Source organism: Mesoplodon mirus (genome assembly GCF_964341445.2).
Source record: "Mesoplodon mirus genome assembly, chromosome: 5".
NCBI lineage: Eukaryota > Metazoa > Chordata > Mammalia > Artiodactyla > Ziphiidae > Mesoplodon > Mesoplodon mirus.
In genome coordinates this window covers 34,139,035-34,158,575 of record NC_138980.1, presented here as the reverse complement: position 1 = coordinate 34,158,575, position 19,541 = coordinate 34,139,035, and the positions used below count along the sequence as shown (strand labels likewise).

General features: G+C 62.1%; 1 protein-coding gene across 1 annotated transcript; it reads right to left on the bottom strand.

Moving 5' to 3' along the window:
- Positions 1-8,825: 8,825 nt before the first annotated feature.
- On the bottom strand, positions 8,826-17,114 carry ABHD17A (abhydrolase domain containing 17A, depalmitoylase). Its single transcript, XM_082620236.1, has 5 exons — positions 16,969-17,114; positions 13,044-13,580; positions 11,723-11,917; positions 9,407-9,586; positions 8,826-9,304 (listed from the first exon to the last, which is right to left on the bottom strand). Exons 2-5 carry the CDS (start codon positions 13,373-13,375, stop codon positions 9,079-9,081), a joined length of 933 nt encoding a protein of 310 aa, XP_082476362.1. The 5' UTR covers positions 13,376-13,580; positions 16,969-17,114; the 3' UTR covers positions 8,826-9,078.
- Between the last annotated feature and the right edge of the window lie 2,427 nt (positions 17,115-19,541).

The window sequence follows — 19,541 nt, the reverse complement described above, 5'->3', positions numbered from 1 at the left end:
CCTGCCCCGCCCCGCCTGACGCGCCCTGACGCACCGGAGCCCGCGGGGGCGGCCGCGGCCCGCCCCGCCCGGAGGACGCCCCCTCGGGGCGCGCGGCCACGCCCCCCGCCTGGCGCGCCCTCCACCACCCTGCCCGCTGCGCGCGGCCGCTGGGGGCGGGGCCTGGCCGAAGGGGCCGCCCCCTGGCGCGCCTACTCTGGCAGCGGAGTACGCCTCTCCTCCTTCTCCGAGCACTCCTTCCCCACGCGGGGCGCCAGGCCGGGGATCCAGCCCCCTCTGGCCCTCCCCTCCCCCTGCGGCCACCCCTGGTCCGCTTCCCCGAGCACCCTATCCTCACACCAGGAAGCTCCGCCCGGTCCCCGCTACGGTCCCGCCTCCGGAGCGCGCCCCGCCCCGTCACGCCCCTCCCTCCTCGGAGGGCCCCGCCCCCTAGGGCGCGCCCCTCCCTGCTCGGCGCGCGCCCCGCCTCCCCGCGGGCTCGCCCACCCCACGCTGGGGCGCGCGGCCGGCGGGGGCCCGCCCCTTCCTCGGACGCTTCCACCCTGGCCCGGGCGCGCCCCAGGTCAAGATGGGGGAGGGGTCCGTTCCCCACGTGGCCCGGTGGGGGTGCGGAAGCGGCTAGCCCCGCCCCCCGGCCACGTGCGCGACCCTTCCCCCTCTTCTCCCCCGTTTGTGGCCCTGCTCGCCCGCGCGCCCCCTGCCTTCTCTCGCCCGCTTGCTTTCATGGGGGGGTCCCCCTTGCCGCTCCCGGAGACCCGCAGCTAGGTAGGGGAGGGGAGGACTCCCCGCCTGGTAGCGTCGAGCTAACGTGCGCTCGTTCCTCTTTTTTTGCCCCATTCGGGAGTGAGGAGGGCTGGGGTCACAAAGGGCAGGGCGCGGGTTACTTTGGTGAGGAAGAGTGGGCCGGCCCCGCCAGGACAAGGGGGTCGGGAACATCGCTACCGGCGCCACTCAGGGATCTTTGGGGCGCAGACGGGGAAAGTGGGGCCTCGGCAAGCCCCCGAGGACGTCCTGGCCAAGTTGTTTAATGTCGTCGATGACGCCAGGAACGCAGATGCCCGGGGTCCGCCCAACCCTCAGCTCTGAAGCAGCGGGCGCGGGGAAGTGGGGCGATGGGGTGGTCCCCTCCATTGCGACCACGCCCCCGCCCCTTCCTAGGCAGGCCACGGGGACCGTGCACTGGCAGGAGCAGCCTCCAGGGGGCCTTCCTGCACGGGTTCTAGTCGTCTCGGTGACCCGCCCTGAGCTGGGTGTGGACAGAGGCCGGGGGGCTCTGGCCCAGACCCCATCCCGGGACTGAATACTCACCCTGGCCACCTGCAACACATACCCACTCCGCGCGCTGGCTGACAAGGCCTGGCTCCGCCCCATGCGTCCCCCTGGTCTAGGCCCGACCATCCTTGGTGATGCCAGCTTGTGCCAGCCCCCTCTGGGGGCCCGCCCTTGCACAAGGGTGGACGGAGGGAGAGGAGAGGGGCACTGGAGCAATGACTTCAGGCTTCAGAGAGGAGACGCCGCTTCTTCCTTTAACAGATGAGCCCACTCCCACTCCAGGTGGGCACTTGGTGGGCGCCGGCTGTCAGCATTCCTGCTGGCCTGGGCTTCCTGTGCCTTTGAAAGTCTAGGAGGGTGGCCCACCTGGGCAGGCCCCCACCCTCCACTATCTCAGCACACTCACCCTCAGGTCTTCCCCAAGTCCCTGTGCCTGCCCTCTCCCAAGTCCAGACAAGGCAGGAAGTGCTTTGCAGGCTGCCCCCATAGGCCCCAGCTCACCCTAGCATGTGAGGAAGAAGCAGGACAAGAAAGATGCCGGGACCCTTTGTTCTTCCCTTCCACTGATGTTTATAGGGCCCAGAGCAAGATCTCCCCAGTGGCTTTGCCCTCCAGGGGCTCAGAGTCTAGGGCAAGGCAGCTGGGACTCAAGACAGTGGCAAAGGGGATGGATACAGGCCTGACAAGTGGAAGAAGTGGGGGTAGCATCCCAGAGATGGCTCCACCTGAGGCCTGCAGTTCAAGGGGGCAGCCACGGGAAAATGGAGCGATAACTGAAGGGGGCCCTTCTTCCCACAGGCAAGAGGGGGGTGGACCGTGGCAAAGCAGAGCTTAGGACTGCCGTCCTGGCTGTGCCTGGCAGATCACACGGCCCCAGACAGACCATTTTCTCAGAACCCCAGGTGTGCACTCGCTCCCACGGATAATCAGGGTCTTGGACCTGTGGCTTTCTTCCACGGACCACTTGTGCAGGCAGGAGACCCCAGGCAGGGGACCACACTCCACCCACAGTGTTTCTGTTCACACCCCAGGCCCCGGGGGATGCCTGGGTGACCCCTGATCACACCCCCTGCCCCACCCTGACCCCATGCCCACCTCTGCCTTATGTTTTGTCACCCTATCCTCACTACAGCCCTTCAGGAGTTTTCACCCCATTTCATAGATGAAGACATCAAGGCTGGGAGAGGCCCCAGAAGTGGCCTGAAGTGACTGGCCCACGTGGAAGAGCTAGGAGGCAGCAGAGGGTTTGGGGGCCTGAGCTTCTGTCCTGGCCGGGGCACCCACACAGAGGTCAGTCCGTTCTTTCTCCAGACCTCAGTTTCCTCACCTGTAGATGGGGGCCCATCTCTAGCCTTCCCTTCTGTCACCAAGGGGTTCAGGGGGGCTCTCGCCAGACCACAAGGCCCATGGAGCCAAGCTGGGCAGGAGCAGACACAGGGAGGTGTGGAAGGGAAGGGGGCTCAGAGCGCGAGCCTCCCAGCTGCCAGTGAGGGGAAGGCAACATAAAGTGGAGCGCATCGGAAACATGGATGCCCTGGCGCCCCGACAGGTCAGGGTGGGAATCCAGGCTCATGTACCTGCGTGTACGTCTGTGTGTCTGTATGTACAGACATTCTGGAAGGACCATAGCTTTTTTTTTCTTCTAAAGAGTGAATCCTTTACTTTTTGTTTTAATAGTACTTTCTGTATAGTTCAACCTTTTTTTTAATCCATGTGTATTTATTACTTTTATTTTCTTTAAATGTCAGTAGATATCTAGGCAGTGCAATTATGGGCCATGGGCCCTTTCCTCTCATACTTTTCTGTATGAAAAGTTTTTGTTTTTCTTTTTGTTTTGGACATGCCATGCGGCTTGCAGGATCTTGGTTCCCCGAGCAGGGATCAAAACTGGGCCCCTGGCGGTGAAAGCACAGAGTCCTAACCACTGGACTGCCGGGAAAGTCCCTGAAAAGTTATCTTCTAAATAACTCCCCCGCTTTGGTGTCGGCTGGGCTGAGGACAGTAACCTGCTTGTGGGGAAACCTGGGGACCCCACCTTAGCCAGGAGGTCAAGGTCGTCTTCAGGGTGTCAGCAATCCCCAGTGGGATGTGATGAGAAGGGCACCTCACTTCTGGGTGTTCTTCCCTATACCCATAGCCCTGGTCTGATCACGAGAAAACCTCAGAAAGGCTCAGATTAGGGGACATTTTACAGAAATTCCCGACTGGTCCCCAAACTGTCAAGGTCATGAAAAACCAGGAAAGACTGCAGGAGCGTCACATGTTTTAAGAGGGTAAGCAGACATGATGACTGAAGGCCATGTGGGCTGCCAGGTCGGACCCTGGAACAGAACAGGACGTTAGTGGGAAAACTGCGGAGATGGGAAAAAAGTCTGGAGCGTGCGAATGGGCAGGTACACAAGTTAGTCCTTGGTTTTCACAAAACCCTCTGACGAGGGGCGCTGGGGGGAGGCTAGATATGACAGCTTTTCTGTAAAGCCCAAACTAGTCTGAGGTGAACATTTGAAATTAAACACGAGGGGTGGATGCTAGCAGCCCACATCGGAGGCACCAGGAGTTCTACATTCTCACAGCTGTGTACAGAGCTGTCACAGCCGTAAATGTGGTACCTTGTGACCCAGCAATTCCACTCCTGCAAAGGTACACAAAAAATATTCTTTTTCTGTTTTAAAGCCGTGCACCGTGTGGGATCTTAGTTCCCCGACCAGGGATCGAACCCGTGCCCCCTACATTGGGAGCGTGGAGTCTTAACCACTGGACCACCAGGGAAGTCCCCATCCGTGTTTATTTCTAACGTGTGTCAGATTACTCACCATGGTCCTAGGGGTTGGTCACACGTAGGAGGTGCAGAAGGCCCCAGCCCAGGCCTAGCCGGGCAGTGGGCATGTGGCTATCTTCCCCCACAGGAGGTGCCAGGTCCCTGCTCCCAGCTGCTGGGGAGAGACCCAGCCAGCCCGCCCGCCCCCCCCCCCAACCCTTCCCTTCTCTAGGAGCGGGAGGGTGCAGGTCTGGCCTGAGCCGCGTGAACTCCCTCCCCAGGGCCCCTGCTCATCCTCCATTCCTTGCTGGCCTGGGACTGACCCCTGGAAAGCAGGGGCTTCCAGAGGCAAGTTTCAGATGGCCAGCTGCAGTGGGGGCCACCCGTGGGCCTGGCCTCCCCGTGCCCTGCTGGGGGAGATGACAAGCCCACTTCAAGGCCCTCTCCTGTAACGTGGGTTGCGCGGCGCTCTGCTGGGCTTCAGAGAGCACCTGGCTCGGCTCCTCCCAGCGATGACGGTGACCACAAACAGGCCCATCCCTTCCACCTCACCTGGATGTGCTGTGGACACACACGGGGCTCTGATCTGTGCCCCCTGGCCCTGGGGTCTGGCAGCACAGAGCTCACTGTCCAGCAGGGGCACACCTGTGTCCCAAGACCACTTGAGCACCAGAGAGTCCAGGCCTGAGTCCAGTCAGGGTCCCAGGCCTCCTTCTCTGGGCAGCTTGGCCAGAGCCATCTCCCCTGAAGTGGGGACAGTGGGGACAGCGACCCCAGTAGCCCAAGGTTGTCGTCGTGAAGATCCACTTGGCACACGGCAGGAGCTTCGAAACTTAAGTGGGACCCTGACGCTGGGCTGGCACTCCCACCTGATGGAATCGCACAGTTAACACGTTGGCCCTGCACCCTGACGGTGAAGCAGACAAAGTGCCTGCCCTGGGGGAGCGCCCAGGCCCTGGGTCGGGGTGCCGTGGGCCCTGAGGGGTGGCAACCACCGCGAGGCCCCATCTCAGATCTGGGCCCTGGGGGGGCCACAGCTCCTCACATAACCTTAGCCACTACGCGTCAGGGAGGACACTGAACTCCCCGCCCTCTTCTGGGACCCCTGGGGTCCCCCAGTTCACACAGAGACGGCAGAACCAGAGGGGTGGGTCCCACCAGTTCAGCCTGATGGCGGGGGCAGTGAAGCAGGGTCGCCAGAGGAAGGGAGGGAGGATGGACGGAGGGCCCTCGGGGGCTGGGCCCCGCAGGAAGTCCAGTCGGGGCTCCTCAGGGCGAGGGGCACGCGCACAACCCGGACCCCACCCTCGGGGAGGGGCCTGTGCCTGGCTGAGGCAGCCCCACCCCCTGGGCGGGCTGTGTCCCCCGGGGTCTCTGGGTGTCAGGCGTGCCTAGGCCGCGGAACAGAGAGCCTGGACCCTGGTTCCGGGACCCAGGGGCCAGGTGTCAGGTGAGGTGCGCCAGGCCAGGTGTCGAGCGGAGGACCCGAGGCGCCGAGGAGCCGGGGGGCGTCTGCTGAGCAGCGCAAGAACGCTGCTCGGTGTGAACACGTGTGTCCTGGGAAATTCACAAAATGGAGAACCGAAAGTTGGCCCTTGTCCCAGGCGGCCTGGCTCATGGGCCGTACCAAGTGGAAAGGAAGGGGGGGTGCATCCCGGAAGGTACCACCCCCCATCACAGCCCCTGCGGTTCAGAGGCAGAGCCCCTCAGAGGCACCCCCTGTGGGAGAGGCGAGTCCCCCGCAGAACGGCGGAGCCCCTGGCCTTAGCTTATCCCTTCCTTGCAATGGGCAGGCACCGGCGAGTAAAGCTGACCTCAAGCAAGGTCAGCACCTCGCACTGTGACTGTACACGGGGGCCAGGGGGGAGGCCCCAAAGGCTCAAGTTTTCAGAATCCTATCTGTCAGAACTAGCATTACAGGGAACATGTTCAAGCCATCAGCTATTTATTGTGACAGAACTTCTCTTGATTTTCATGAGGGGAGTTGGGGCCTCCAGACAGTAAAGAAGTCAGCAGAGTTCAGGATGACTGGGGTGATAGGGTCTAGAAACAGAGCCCCGGACACGGAGAGGCCCTCGTGCGTGCGGTAAAAGCGGTGCTTCAGTCGGGGAAAGAATGGCTTTAATGGGAAATGGCTTTGGGGGCGAACGATTTGGGAAAAAGCAGTTTGGGTTCCTACCTTACTCCTTCTCAGAAGTCCTTTCTAGAGTTAGACCAAAAATTTAAATACATATTTAAAAAACAAACCATTATATTTACATAAGAAAACATCAAAAGTTTTACAATCGTGTAGTAGGGAAGATATCTCTCAGCACGATACAAAATGCAGAAGCCATATTGATAAGGTAATGACTGATAACGATTTTAGGTGCCTGGCAAAAATAAATAAATAAAATTAACAAACAAACAAACAAACAAAACCAAAAAAACCCCCACACAATCCAAGTCAAACACGAATGACAAGTTGGAAAAAAATGTATCTTTTTTTAAGACAGTGGGCTAATTTTCTTAATCTGTAAAGTGTTCCTATAAAACAGTAACACCAAGAACCCAACCCAAGAACCCAACAGTAACATCAAGAACCCAATGGACAAAGAACGTGAAATACAAACGGCTTTTTAAGTATATACATGTTCATAATAGACTTCTAGTTTCAAAATGATTATATTAGTGGTAGAAATGATCAACATAAAAACAAATCTGACAGAAGCACTGAGATGTTTGATTATACTTCTAGGAAACACAAATGAAGCTACAATGAAATACTATTTTAAGGGATCACATACCCATTTAGAGTTCTATGGAAAGCCCTTGGACCTAACCCTTCTGTATTAAGGAATTCAGCCTCCAGAAGTACTCGTACTTGGGTAGGAAGATTATTTGTACGAGGATACTGGACCTAGCATTGCCTGCTACGGAAGACTGGAAAAAACCTACATGTCAACCAACAAGAAACAGGATGAATAAATTATAGTGCTAATAAACTGTGGCGTGGCCACCAGGAGGACTGGATCCAATCTATCTATGTAGGGGAAACTCAACACTCTCCAAGGCACGCTAAGAGGATCACACTTTTGTATAAACTCATTAGCTAAACATGCACTTTCTTTGTTGACACATAAGAAACTGCTTCCTCTCTGCCCCAGTGGAGGGGAGCACTTGAGGTCAGGGGTGGGAAGAACACTTAGTTTTCACCCAACACTCTTCTATACTCTGAATTACTCTGTGTGTCTGGAAACATTTTTGTTCGATCGCGAGCCGTCGCTTTGGACTTGCTGCACTGCGGAGCCCCGGCACTCAGGGAACTTACATTCTGATGGGGTGAAAAGTCGGCGGACTCTTGTGACACGGGCAGCAGTGGGGTCAGTGGGAGCACAGGGCTGGGGGGCAGCTTCGGGAAAGAAATACTGCAGCGGGAGGCTGAGGAGCCGGACGTGCTGAGGGGGATCGGCAAAGGCCGAGCCGTAGTGGCGGCACGTCGGTCACGAGGACCAGCCCGTGCAAACGCCTCGCGGCGGAAAGGACCCGATGCTCTCTGCTCCCGAGAGAACACACCCCACGTTCAGTTTTGCTCCCAGACGTCCTGGATTATCAAACGCGAGCCTAGATTCCCAGCGGGAGTGCCCGTGGGGCTCGGGAGGGTCAAGGCCGGGCACCGTCCTGGGTCAGGGACGGCGTGGCCGGGGCCACTCCTGGCTCTTCCAGCGCCCCAGGCCCGAGGCCCAGCTGTGAGCCACAGACAGCGCTGACACACACCCGCCGGCGTCGGCCGACCCGCTGCGCGCGCCCCCACGACCTGGACGGCGGCAAGGGCAGGGCCGGCCAGCCGGAGCCCGAGCCCCTGCCACTTACCGCGCAAGCCGCGGCCTCCTCGCGCTCCGCCACCCACTGCCTCCGCCGTGCGCGCGCCACCCCACTTCCGCTTCGCCCGGCCGCGCCCCTTGCCGTCTTCCCCGCCCACAGACCGAAGCACCGCCCCCTCTTAAAGGGGCCGCGGACCCCGAGGGGCCGAGGCGGAAGCATCGCCGGCTCCCGGCCTCGCCACTGCCTAGCGTCGCCACACACGCCAAGCCGCCGCCCGACCTCGGGGTGGATGACAGGCCTCTGAGGCCTTACCCACTCTAGAGTGCCGCCCTTGGAGGTCGCAAGGGGTACTCCGGAGGCCGTTGATGAGCCAGGCGTCTGGCCAGGGTCCAGGGTGACGCAGACCGACCCTGTCTTCAAGGGCACTCCGGGCGGAGGATACAGCTCAGACCAAGGTCCGGAGGTGTGCTGCGGGGTGCTCATCGTGACCTCATTCCTGGGGAGGCCCCACGGGGCCTCGGACCTGTCACTGCCCTCCACTGGACCCAAGCGTCCCCGTTTGCAAGACTCTCTTAGCTCTCTGTGCAGCGGGAGCCGAGGACGGGTGGGATGGGAAGAGCAGCCCTGCGATGTCTACCACACGGGCACGGAAGGGCTGTCTGCCTCTCTGGGGGACCGGAGCAGGCCCAGCCTAAACCGGCGGCGGCCACTTCCACCCCCAGGGTTGTCTCGGAGACAGGAAGCCCACCACCCTCCCCAGGCGCGCCCTCCGAGCACGCAGCGTCCTGGGTTCGAATGCTGCCGCCCCTCTGTCACCACCCAGGCAACCGGCAGCCCCAAGGACCCGAACTGGACCCCTCTTCTGTAGGGAGTGACCTGACATCCGCAGTTGTGAACTTTCCCTGGGGGGTTGGGGACAAAGCCCGGCCCCCTCTTCGTGCTTGCTGAGCCCCAGGGAGAGCACGCATGAGCCAAGAAAGGGAGAGGAACCTTAAAATTTTAAATCTTTAATTTCTGTTCTCACGTTTTTCCTTCGTTTTGCTTCCAAAAGGAAAGGAGAGCATAGCTCTGTCGCCTGTACATTGTCCACGGCCCAGGGGCCGGGTCAGGTCCCGACCCCTACCGGCCAGCTGCTTCGAGGACGTGGGGCGCCCAGGGGTTCACATGCAGCCCCCGGGGCCGGGGCGGGGTCCGGGCGCCGCCTTATTGCTGAGGTCCCGGCGCGGCTCGGGCCTGCTGCTAGGCTAGGCGCGCTGGCTGGGCAGCTCCTGGGAGATGAAGCGGCGCAGGCGCTCCAGGTACTGGCTGTAGAGCTCGATGTCGTTGTGCCCGGCGCCCTCCACCCACAGAGGCTCCACGGCCTTGGGACAGCGCTCGTAGAGCGCCAGCCCGTGCGAGAAGTCGATCACCTCGTCCTCCGTGCCGTGGATGATGAGCACCGGCGACGTGATCTTGGACACCTTCTCGATGCTGCGGGTCGGGGCACATTAGGCCTCCACGCCCCAACCCCGCCGAGGCCCCGCCCCCTGGGTCCCCGCCCCCGCCCGCGGACCCGCCCCCCTCCGCGCTCACTTGGGGAACGCGTCAAAGCAGTAGGTCTTCTTGGTGTCGGGGAAGGCGACGCGCATGCCCGAGGTGAGCGGGGAGTGCAGCACCACCGCGGCGCACTCGTAGCGCGAGGCCAGGTCCACGGTGGGCACCGTGCCGATGCTCTGCCCGTACAAGACGATGCTGTCTGGGCTGATGCCGTACCTGGCGGCGGTAGGGGCAGATCAGCCGCGACGCAACACGCACACCCCTCCCACTGCCTGCCCTCCTAGTGCAGTCCCCCATTCTCCGCGCAGGCTCCCCGGCCTCCCAGCCCCGAGGCGGTCCGCTCAGCAGGGGAGGCAGGATCCACAGGTGTGAGGGGAGCTGGCTGCCCGAAGCCCCAGGCCCCCAGCTCTACCCTCAGTTTCGACAGCATCTACTTGGTCACACCTGGGCGGGGGCGTGTCTTCCTCCCAGCACTCGTCACCCTCACCCACCCCCTTGGCCTCGGGGAACGGAGGCAGCCTCGTCCTCTCCTCTCTCATCTCAGCCAGTTTGCGGCCCCTCAGCTGCTTAGTACAACGTGGGTGAGCAGGCATAGCGGCTCCTGAGGGGAGGAGGTGGGTGGCCACCACCTCCCTCCCTGGGCACCTTTCCTACACAGTGGACAGGTCCTGACCCCCCCACGCCCCCTCCACACGGGCCTCCCCCAGCGCCACCCCAGCACAGTCCTCTCCTGACCCCACAAGGACCCACTCACCACCCTCCCACTGCAGGGGGCCTCCACGGCCTTCCTCCCCACACCCACATCCTGATCTCAAAGGGGATGCCCCTCCTCCGAGTAGCCAGGGAAGGTCTTTGTCTCACCTGGGCAACCCACCTGGGCACCCAGGCGCCATCTGCACCCGTCCCTGTCCTCCGGCCCCAACCCCCAGGCCTCGGGGATGCCATCTGGCCTTGTGCCTACCACCCTGCAAGCTCCTCCCGACCTGCTCCCTGGTTCACCATGAGCACTGCTGTGCTGAGCACCAGCCTCGTCCTATCACCCAGCTCCAGGCAGGGACCCCCAGCTGCCACCTGGCTGTCTCCACCTGGACAAACGTGACAGGTGCCGGATGACACAGCTCTTCTTTCCAGGCCTGCCCCGCCCCGGGCCACCACTTGGGCCCCAGCCGCCCACCCTCCTGCTGATTCTCAGCTGTTGGGTCTGAGGGACCAGGTCTCTGGAGATCAAGGCTGGCAGCAGGACAGACGGATGGATGACAGAGCTCAGACCCCTGACCCTTCGGCGGGGTATGATTCTGCCAGCGACCCCCAGCCAGTGGGGACAGGCTGCGGTAGCCGAGTGTGGACACACACCTGCACCACGCCACCCAGCACGGGTCCCCAGCGCCAAGGTGGTGCCAGGGAATCCTGCTCCCAGGGCCTGCATCAGGGACTGCCTGGTGCATCACTCCAGCAACCAGGGCCCCGCCTCCCCAGGGCAGGCTGGCTGTGGTCCCTGAAGGAGCTGGTTGCGCCAGTCGGCCAGGCAGGGCCAAGATGGAGCGGCCCTGGGCAGGCAGAGGGCACCGCCTTCGGGAGGGTGGGGTTGGGTGGGTCTCCCTCTAGAGCAGCACAGGGCGCCGGGCCATCTCTGCACAGACACTGAGCTATTGTGCTTCAGTGAGTGAGCACGGGGTGGAAGGGGGCTGCCAGGACCTGGATGACCGGGGTGGCGGGGTCTGGGGACGGAGATGTAGACCAGACAGTGGGGGCCCTGCTTGAGTCAAGCAAGCAGCTGTGTGCTGGGCACCATGCCTGGGGAGGACCCAGCCTCTGGGAGCTGACCTCCCTCCAGCCACCAGGACTGTGCTGGGTACGAAGCTGCCCAACAGAACCTTCCAGGCCCAGAGGAGACCCTCCTCAGGATGAAGCCAAGCTCCACGACCAGAACCCTGATACAGAGGCCCAGCCCCTCCCCGCACCCCAAGTGCTCCCTCAGCCTCGGGGCTCCCAGAGTCCTTTCACACCGCCCTCACACGCCACCTCTTGGGCTCAGGAGGGGCCTCGTCCTCTGCCCGCCCCCTCCCTCCAGGCGGAACTTCCATTCCCATGGGGACAGTCCCAGGCCAGCGGCTCCCAGGAGGGCCCCCCCCCCAGGGAGGCTGGAGGACTGCCTTCCCCCTGCACACCAAGCACGCCTGTCACCCTGCAGAGGGAACAGGGGTCGGGCCTCTTCCTGTGGCCAGTGTGGCTGCAGACCAGCTCCCTCTCCTGCGGGGCTACCCACCTGGGCTTCCTCCCACCTGGTCTCACCAGGTCCGGCCACCTGTAAGGAGACGCACCCGCCAGCCCCTCCCTGCCGCGTGAGCTCACCTGGTGCGCAGGGCCTGCCAGGCGGCATCGATGTCGGCGTAGAGGTTCTTCTCGGAAGGCTTGCCCGAGCTCACGCCGTAGCCCGAGTAGTCGTAGGAGAAGATGTTGCAGTTGAGGCGCGTGCCCAGCCCGATGTAGAAGCTGCTCATCTGGCCCAGGTCCACCGCGTTGCCGTGCGAGAAGAGAACCGTGTACCTTGGGGTGGGCAGTGGGGAAGCACAGGTCAGAGGGCGAAGGGCGGAGGGGGCAGGAGCCCCGCCGAGGGGAACAGTGCCTGATTCTGCCTGGCGTGACTTAGGCCATGACACACAGTGGAGCCTCGGGCTTCCGCTCATCAAAGGGGGCCGCTGGGCCCACCGGTCACCTTCTTGGCACAGGTGGACCCCCAGCGTGAGCCCAGGAAGCCGCAGTGACCATCACATTGACGCCCTGGGCAGCAGCCACCTCTCCCCTGGAATTGTTCCTGCTGGAGGGACTGTGATGGCCCCAGGATGGGAGGGGCGTCTGCCCACTGCTCGGAACCATCCTGGAGGACGAGACGCGGCCCTCCGACCACAGGCGAAGAGAGCCAAGCCCCGTTCACCGCGGTGCAGCTCTTCCCGCTCCTCCAGGGAATGACCCGGGCTGCCACCTCTGCCCTCTGCCCCATGGCGGCCCTGCCAGGCGGTCATGCCAAGGGCAGGTGACCAGGCTGGATCCTGGCTGACGGCCTTGCAGAGCCTTCTTCCTCCAGCCCCACTGTGGCCCTAGCCCAGCCCAGCTGAAAGGTAAAAGCTTGCCCTTTGGACCTAGCCTGCTCTGAGGCAGAAGCAGCTGGAAGGCCCCCCTCTGCACCGCCGTAGGGCTCCGGCAGTCAGAGCTGGCCCAAGCCGCCAGCCAGGCCTCAGGGGCCACCGGCCCAAAGCGGGTGCCGGGCCTCACCAGGCACCCAGGGCCCAGGAGACCAGCCCTGGGCAGGTGAACACTGAGACCCGGAAGGAGACGGCTCCACATCGAGCAGGTGACGTGACGCAGCCACTCAGAGCCACCCCCGAGCCTCAGGGTCCTCGTCCACAAGACAGGGTGCCGAGAGGGCCCCCCAGAGGGCTGCGCGTGGAAGGGCCCCCCGCAGTTCCTTGGTGGCCATGGGCAGATCTCATCTGCTACCCCTTTGGCGAGAAGAATCCCCGGGCACCCGCACCTCCAGATGGGCTTTCGCCGGTCTCTGGCCCTCCAGGGGCCACCACAGGCCGAAACGAGAGCCCTGAGGATGGAGCACATCCTGGGCTCCTACCCCCCATCCGGTCCCTCCACCCCGGGGGGTCGAGTCCACGTGGCTCACCTGGCGCCGGGCACGCAGCGCACGTACATGCAGGAGATGCGGTTGCCCCGGCTGCTCTTGGTCAGGAAGACCTCGATGGTGTCCAGCTCGCGCTGGCTGTACTGGAAGTCGGCGCGATCCATCAGGTGGAGCTTCCAGCGCCCGGGGGTGCCGGCTGAGGCCCGCAGGGTCCCCGAGGGAGCGGCCCCGGCCCCACCGGGCCCGGGCTCGGGCTCAGGCACCAGCGAGTAGGTGGGCTCTGGAGGCAGGAAGGCGAGCTTGGCAGCGATGCGGCCAGGGCAGGGCGGGCAGCAGAAGAGGCAGCAGAGCTCAGTCACCGACAGGCCGTTCATGGCGGGCGCCGGGCCCCGGGGCGGGCCTCGCCCGGCAGGGGAGGGATGGGGGTGCTCGGAGACACGGGCAGGGGGCAGGGCGACCCCCAGCCACCGCCCCAGACGAGAGCCCTGTTAGGAGGCCGCAGCCCAGCCCCATCGCGGTCCAAGCTGAGCCCTTGGGAGCCTCGCAGCCTCGTGTGTCCATGTCGCACAGAGGGAAACCCTGCAGGGGGACAGCAAGATGTGGAGTTCCCCCGGGGCTCCCAAGTGACCTTGGTGGGACCTAAACCTGACCAGGACCCCGCCTGCCAGCACCCTTCCTCCGCTGGCAGACACCAACTCTTGCCATTTAAGCCCATTCATCAGCCCAGCCTCGGCCTGCAGGCTGTGCGGGGTGATCAGAGCCCTGGCCCCCCCAGCTCTCCCTGGCACAGCTCCTGCTCCAGGCCCCGCGAAACATCACCCCAGCCCACTCCCACCCCGTGCCTCTGTCCACACGGCTGGCCCAGACTCTGCCCTGGGGCCCGTCCCCAACTGCCACCCCCAGGTGCCACAGCTCAGCCGGGCGAGGACCGACTGCTGACCACAGGGACCCAGGAGCACGCTCCCAGCTCCCAGGGCCTGCGAAGTCCAGAGACAGGAGCCCAGGCAGAGGAAATACAACAAACAAAGGCTCTGGAAACAAAAGCAGGATACATCTCGAGGCTGGGAAGGCCTACTGGGCTGAGACAATGGCTCTCTCCAGTGCTTGGGGCCAGGCCCAGGGGTCAGCCTGCTGGGGTGGGGGGAGGCAGGGCAGGGTCATGGGAGCCTGGGGTTCCTTCCCCAGCTCTGCCAGCTTAGGTGTCTGTGGCCTTGGGCAAGTTGCTTAGCCTCCCTGGGCCTCAGTTTCCTCATCTATCAATCAGACACCACTCAGGTCACAGAGACCGTGAATAAGATGAGGGCAAAGTGGTGGAATGGGTCAGGCTCAGAGAAGAAACGCAGAATGTCGTGTGAAACGTGGCCTTGAACAGACTACAGCGAAATTGCTCGAGCAACTGCAATCGTACATGGAGCTGCCAACAGGGAGACTGGAAGAAAATACAGAGTACTTACTCACTTACTACATTTTCCCTACAGCCTGGAGTGAGGGAGGGACACACACTCACAACTCAAGTGTCAGCAGCAGAGCACCTGAGCCCGTTCTGTTTCGGGGCCACAGCATTTGTAAACCACTGGGCCAGGGATACGCGGATGCAGAGCAGGTCGGCGCAGTCTGAGGCCCAGAAATACACCTGCTCCCTCCAGACCTGTGATCTGAGACCGGGGGCTGCAGAGAGCCGCATCACAGTCACTCGGATGGGGGCACACGGAGGGGTGTGGGAGAGGGTGGCAAGAGCCAAGGCGGGGACACAGACCACCTCCAGGAGCCCCCAGACTCCCAGGTGGGATGCTCGCTTTACAAGTCCATCACATTGTTCTCAGACGAAGGCAAGTTTGCCCCCCGGGGACACTTGCCAAGGTCTGGAGACATCTTTGGTTGTCATGACTTGGGGGCGGGGGGGTTACTACTGGCACTGAGTGGGTGGGGCCAGGGGTGCTGCTCAATACCCCACAGTGCCCAGGACACCCTCCCTCCCCCTCCAGAGTGTCAACCAAACCGATGTTGTTCCAACATATTCTCAAAGAGGCCCAGGCCCCAACAGATGACACTGCACTGGTGCTTTGGTGACTTGGCGGGTCTGGAGTTTGGGTGGCACAGGGAAGGCTCGTTTTGAGAGGAAGGCCTGGCTGAGAGCCGGTGGGCAGGTAGGAGGCCTCTGGTGACCCGAGGATGAACAGGCATACTAAGGTGGACAGGGTCCCGCTGAGCAAGCCAGAAACCGGGGTGCCGTCCTTGACACCTTCCTGCACCCTCAGATCCGCCCGTCCCAGGGCCTGCTGACTCTGCCTGGGGCATGCACAGTCTCCTTCCTCGCCAGTCCCTACCCCCACCCCCGGCTGGGCCACCGTCACCCACTCTGGGCCATTCTCACCCCAGCTGCCAAAAGATCTTTTCACAACACAAATCTGATCACGCTACCTCCCTTTTGGGGTGCCCCAGTAGCCCCACTATTTTCAGGATAGAGATCAAAGCCTTCACCACGATCTGCCAGGTTGGCACCAGGCGTGGGGCCGACCTCTCCAGCCTCACGCATCTTGTACCTCACTCTCCCCTGATGAGCCCCACTGCCTTCTCCTGACTCAGAGCCGAAGCCCCAGAAGTTCCCCTAATCTCACCAGACAGCCCGTGACCCTTGTCCCACCCACCCTTCACATCTCCCTTCCAGCACCCTTCCAAACAGGGTCAGCCCCCCCCCACACTCTAATGGTTCAGATCTGTCTCTGCAGCTTGTAGTTGCATGTTCAACCATACCCCTCAAACCAAAGAGAAACTCCATGAGGGCAAGACTACTACCTGTTCTTGCTCAGTAAACACTGACTGAACAAATGGACAAAGTACCAGGGGCAAAAGGGAAAGGGGGACACTACAGTCCGCCAGGTCTGACATCTGACAGAGGGGGGAAAGTCTCTTCTCAAGCCACGCAGACCTGGGACCTCCCGCTGTCTTTTATGGATGTCACTGAATGTGACCTGAGAGCCTGGCCTCGGACTGGACAGAGCACATCCAGATGCCTCACTCACTGGGCAAGCACCCCTGGCACCAAGAGCCCAGCGATTTCACCCACAAGCACATAATCGGACACCCCGCTGCCGGGCCCGGTGCAGGCTGGCAGTGTCATGAGGGCCAACATGGAACCAGGCAATTATAATACTCCAGGACGACCTAAATACGGACGACTATGACCGCACCTCATTCAGCCAGTCAGCCTGAAAGGCACAGGCAAAGTGCCGGGTGACAGGGAGCAGGGCGGAGGGGAGAAAACAGGCAAAACCCAGAAGTGACAGCGGGTTCCAGGCTAGAGGGACACTGGGAGGAAGAGAAGAGTAGAGGGATCCTGGAGAGAGCCAGAGCTGGGTCGGGCCGCGCCCGTGAGCCCTGCTGCAGTTTGGACTTCATCCTGGGGGAGAAGGAGGAGCCCTGGAGGAGTCCCGGGCTGGGAATGGAGCCCGTGGGTTAGGAGCTGTGGATATGCCCTAGCTGTAGCCTGGAGATGGGACTGGAGCAAAGGCTGGGAAGCCTGTCCAGGTGTCCCAGCCCGCCAGAGGACGCCCGCGAAAGGGCAGAGGTGTCTTGGAGACGTTTAGGAAGCAGGGCTCCGGCTGCTTCGGCGGGTCCGGGTGTCAGGCTGGGGCACTGGTTCGGGGCCGGGGATAGAGTCCGCGGCTCGGACAGCGCATTCCCCGAAGGCGGGGCTGCGTACCCGGAAAGGTGAGAACACACCCCAAGTCGGAGGGCTGAATGGACGGCGGACGGGGCTCTGCCGGAGTCGGAGACGCCGTCCCGCGGTCCCTGGCCCTGATCCGGGGGTCCTCCGGCTGGGACCGCGGCCGCCCCGGGAGTGCGGGGTCTCGGGGGTGTCCGGCCGGACTGCCCCGGCCTCGCGGCCCGGCCCGGCTCTCCAAACGGCCGCGGGAAGCACTGAGACCGCTCCGCGCAGCCGCGCCAGCCCCTGCAGGACACTCACCGCCGCAGCCCGCGCCCCCCGGCCCCGGGGCCGCGCTCCATGGCTCCCGGCCGCCCGCCCGTGCGTCCGTCAATCCCCCGGGGCCCCGGCCCGGTCTCCTGCGCCGCCACCGCCGCCGCTCCCCCGCTGGCGGAAGTGAACCTCACTCCCACCGCCGCCCCGGAAGTGACGCGCAGGTGTGCGCGAGGGCCGGAGGGGCCGGGGGCCAGGCGCCGGGCGCTGGGCGCTGGGCAGGGTTTGTGGGTGGAGCTGACTCCCTGGAGGGGCGGGGGCACGTCGTGGTGGGCGGGGCAAGAGTGGGTGGGCGGGGCCCGGGCTTTGGGTTCCCCTTAGGTTTCAAGCAGTGCAGACTCACAATCTTTCATTCGATCCTTCACTCATTCCAGGGCCAGGACTCGGGTGAGGCAAGTGAGGCACTCGCCTAGAAAATAAGCTTACAGCGTGCCAAAAAACTCAGTAGTCAACATAAAAAAAATATTTTAATGCACTACTAAAAAACCCACAAAGTTTTGTTGGAACCAGGCCCCCTGACTGGGATGAGGCAGTGATCCTACCTTTATTTAAAATCTTGATATTTTGTTCATCATGGGTTCTTTTGCCTTGGTTTTGGCTTTTTTACTAGTGCAATTAAAATATTATGGATCGGGGACTTCCCTGGCGGTCCAGTAGGTCCAGTGGTTAAGACTCTGCACTTCCACTGCAGTGGGCACAGGTTCTATGCCTGGTCAGGGAACTAAGATCCCGCATGCCGCGCGGGGCAGCCAAATAAATAAATAATATAATAAAATATTATGGATCGCGAGCCCCTCCCACTCAGCTCACCCCGCGGGCAGGGAGGCTGATGGTTACAGAGTTGAAGGTAGGGGAGATGAAAAAACGATGTCAGTTGAGAGCAAAGTGGCGGTGTGGCTGAAGGTGACCAGGGAAACTCTTCGAGGGTAGTCAGGGCAGGCCTTCCTGAGGAGTGACAGGGACGGGGCAGGAAGGCTGCAGAGGCCAACAGGGCCCAGCCTGAGTCAGGGAGATGAGTTAGTGCGACAGCCTCGTCATTCCAGGCCTCCGCCCTTTGCGTGTGCCTTTCCCTGGGCCGGCAATCCTATTCCAGCTCAAAATCCGCCCCACCAGCTGCAGGCAACCCAAGGCCCCTCTCCTCCCCGGGGAGCCTAACCTTCAGCTTCATTTGCAGAGATAAGCCTCCCTGGCCAGCCCTCCCCCAGGGCCCCATTCCCGGAGAGGCTTAGGCTCAGGAATGGACACTGTCCAGAGGTAGTTTCCAGCTGGTTTCCTCTGGCCCCCGGCCCCGGGATCAGCTGCCACCTTCCACAGCCATGTGCCAGGGGGCTGTTGAGGGGTGCCCCGAAGTCCCCCTGCCTCGGCTGCCCCCCTCAGGGCTCCTGGCGTCAGCTGTTCTCCTGAGGTCCAAAGGTCACACCTGGGCCAGGCTCCTTCCAGTTTCCTTGTGCCAGAACAGGAAGAGGCCTGTCTGCAGCCTCCTTCCCCTGCCCATCTTCCCCTCCAGGCCCTCTTCCCCTGGGCTAGAAAGGGCCAGAGCAGTCGCGCCTCCAGAAAGCCCAGCTCCACCAGGACTGAAATGCCCCAAGGGGAACACTTGTGAAGGGGGTGGCCAGGAGGTGGGGATAGGCTTAGTCCCCACCCAAATGTGGCCTGCCCCACTCCCACTGAGTTCCCCCACCAACCAGAGGGCACTCCACAAGGATGAAGGCGCTGCTGTGAATGCCCCAAGGTCTCAGAAGGTCAGTCACTCCTCTCTCCTCCCCTCCCCAAAGCCCCTGCTTGATGTCGCCATGCAGCTGCTGGCCCATTTTCCCCACCTCTTTTTGTTTGTTTGTTTGCACCACGAGGTGTGTGGGATCCTAGTTCCCCAACCAGGAATCGAACCCATGCCTCCTGCATTGGAAGTGCAGAGTCTTAACCACTGGACCACCAGGGATGTCCCTTCCCCACCTCTTTTGCCCCTGCTCTCTCTGCCCCAGCCAAACCATCCTTGCCAAGTTTGTTCCTACCTCAGGGCCTTTGCACAAGTGGTGCCTACTGCCTGGAGTGCCCCCAGATAGACACATGGCCGGCTTCTCCTCCTCTTCAAGCACCTGCTCAAATATAACCTCCACAGAAAGCCCTCCCTGACCACCCCCAGTCAAAATCCCTACCACACCCTATTCATTTCCATCATAGAACTTGACATCATTTTATTGAGTTGTTTGCTTGTCATCTGTCTTCCCCCCATTCCATGAGCTCCCTGGGGCAGGGACCCAGGCTCTTACCCAGCAGGTCCCCAGCTGTCTCCCATGCTGTCTGATGAATCAATGGACGCACAGGAGGAGGGTAGTTCCCAGCCCAGAGGAAGGATTTCGGGAGGGTGGAGGGAGGCTCCATGAGCTTTTGGGTGCCACCGGGACAGACCTCAGACTGGCGGGATGCTGTGCTTTTCCTTCTCTCCCGAGACACTCAACCCATTGGCAAAATAACGTGACCACAGGAATCAATGGTCTTAAAAGCAATCCTGGGCTTCCCTGGTGACGCGGTGGTTGAGAGTCCGCCTGCCGATGCAGGGG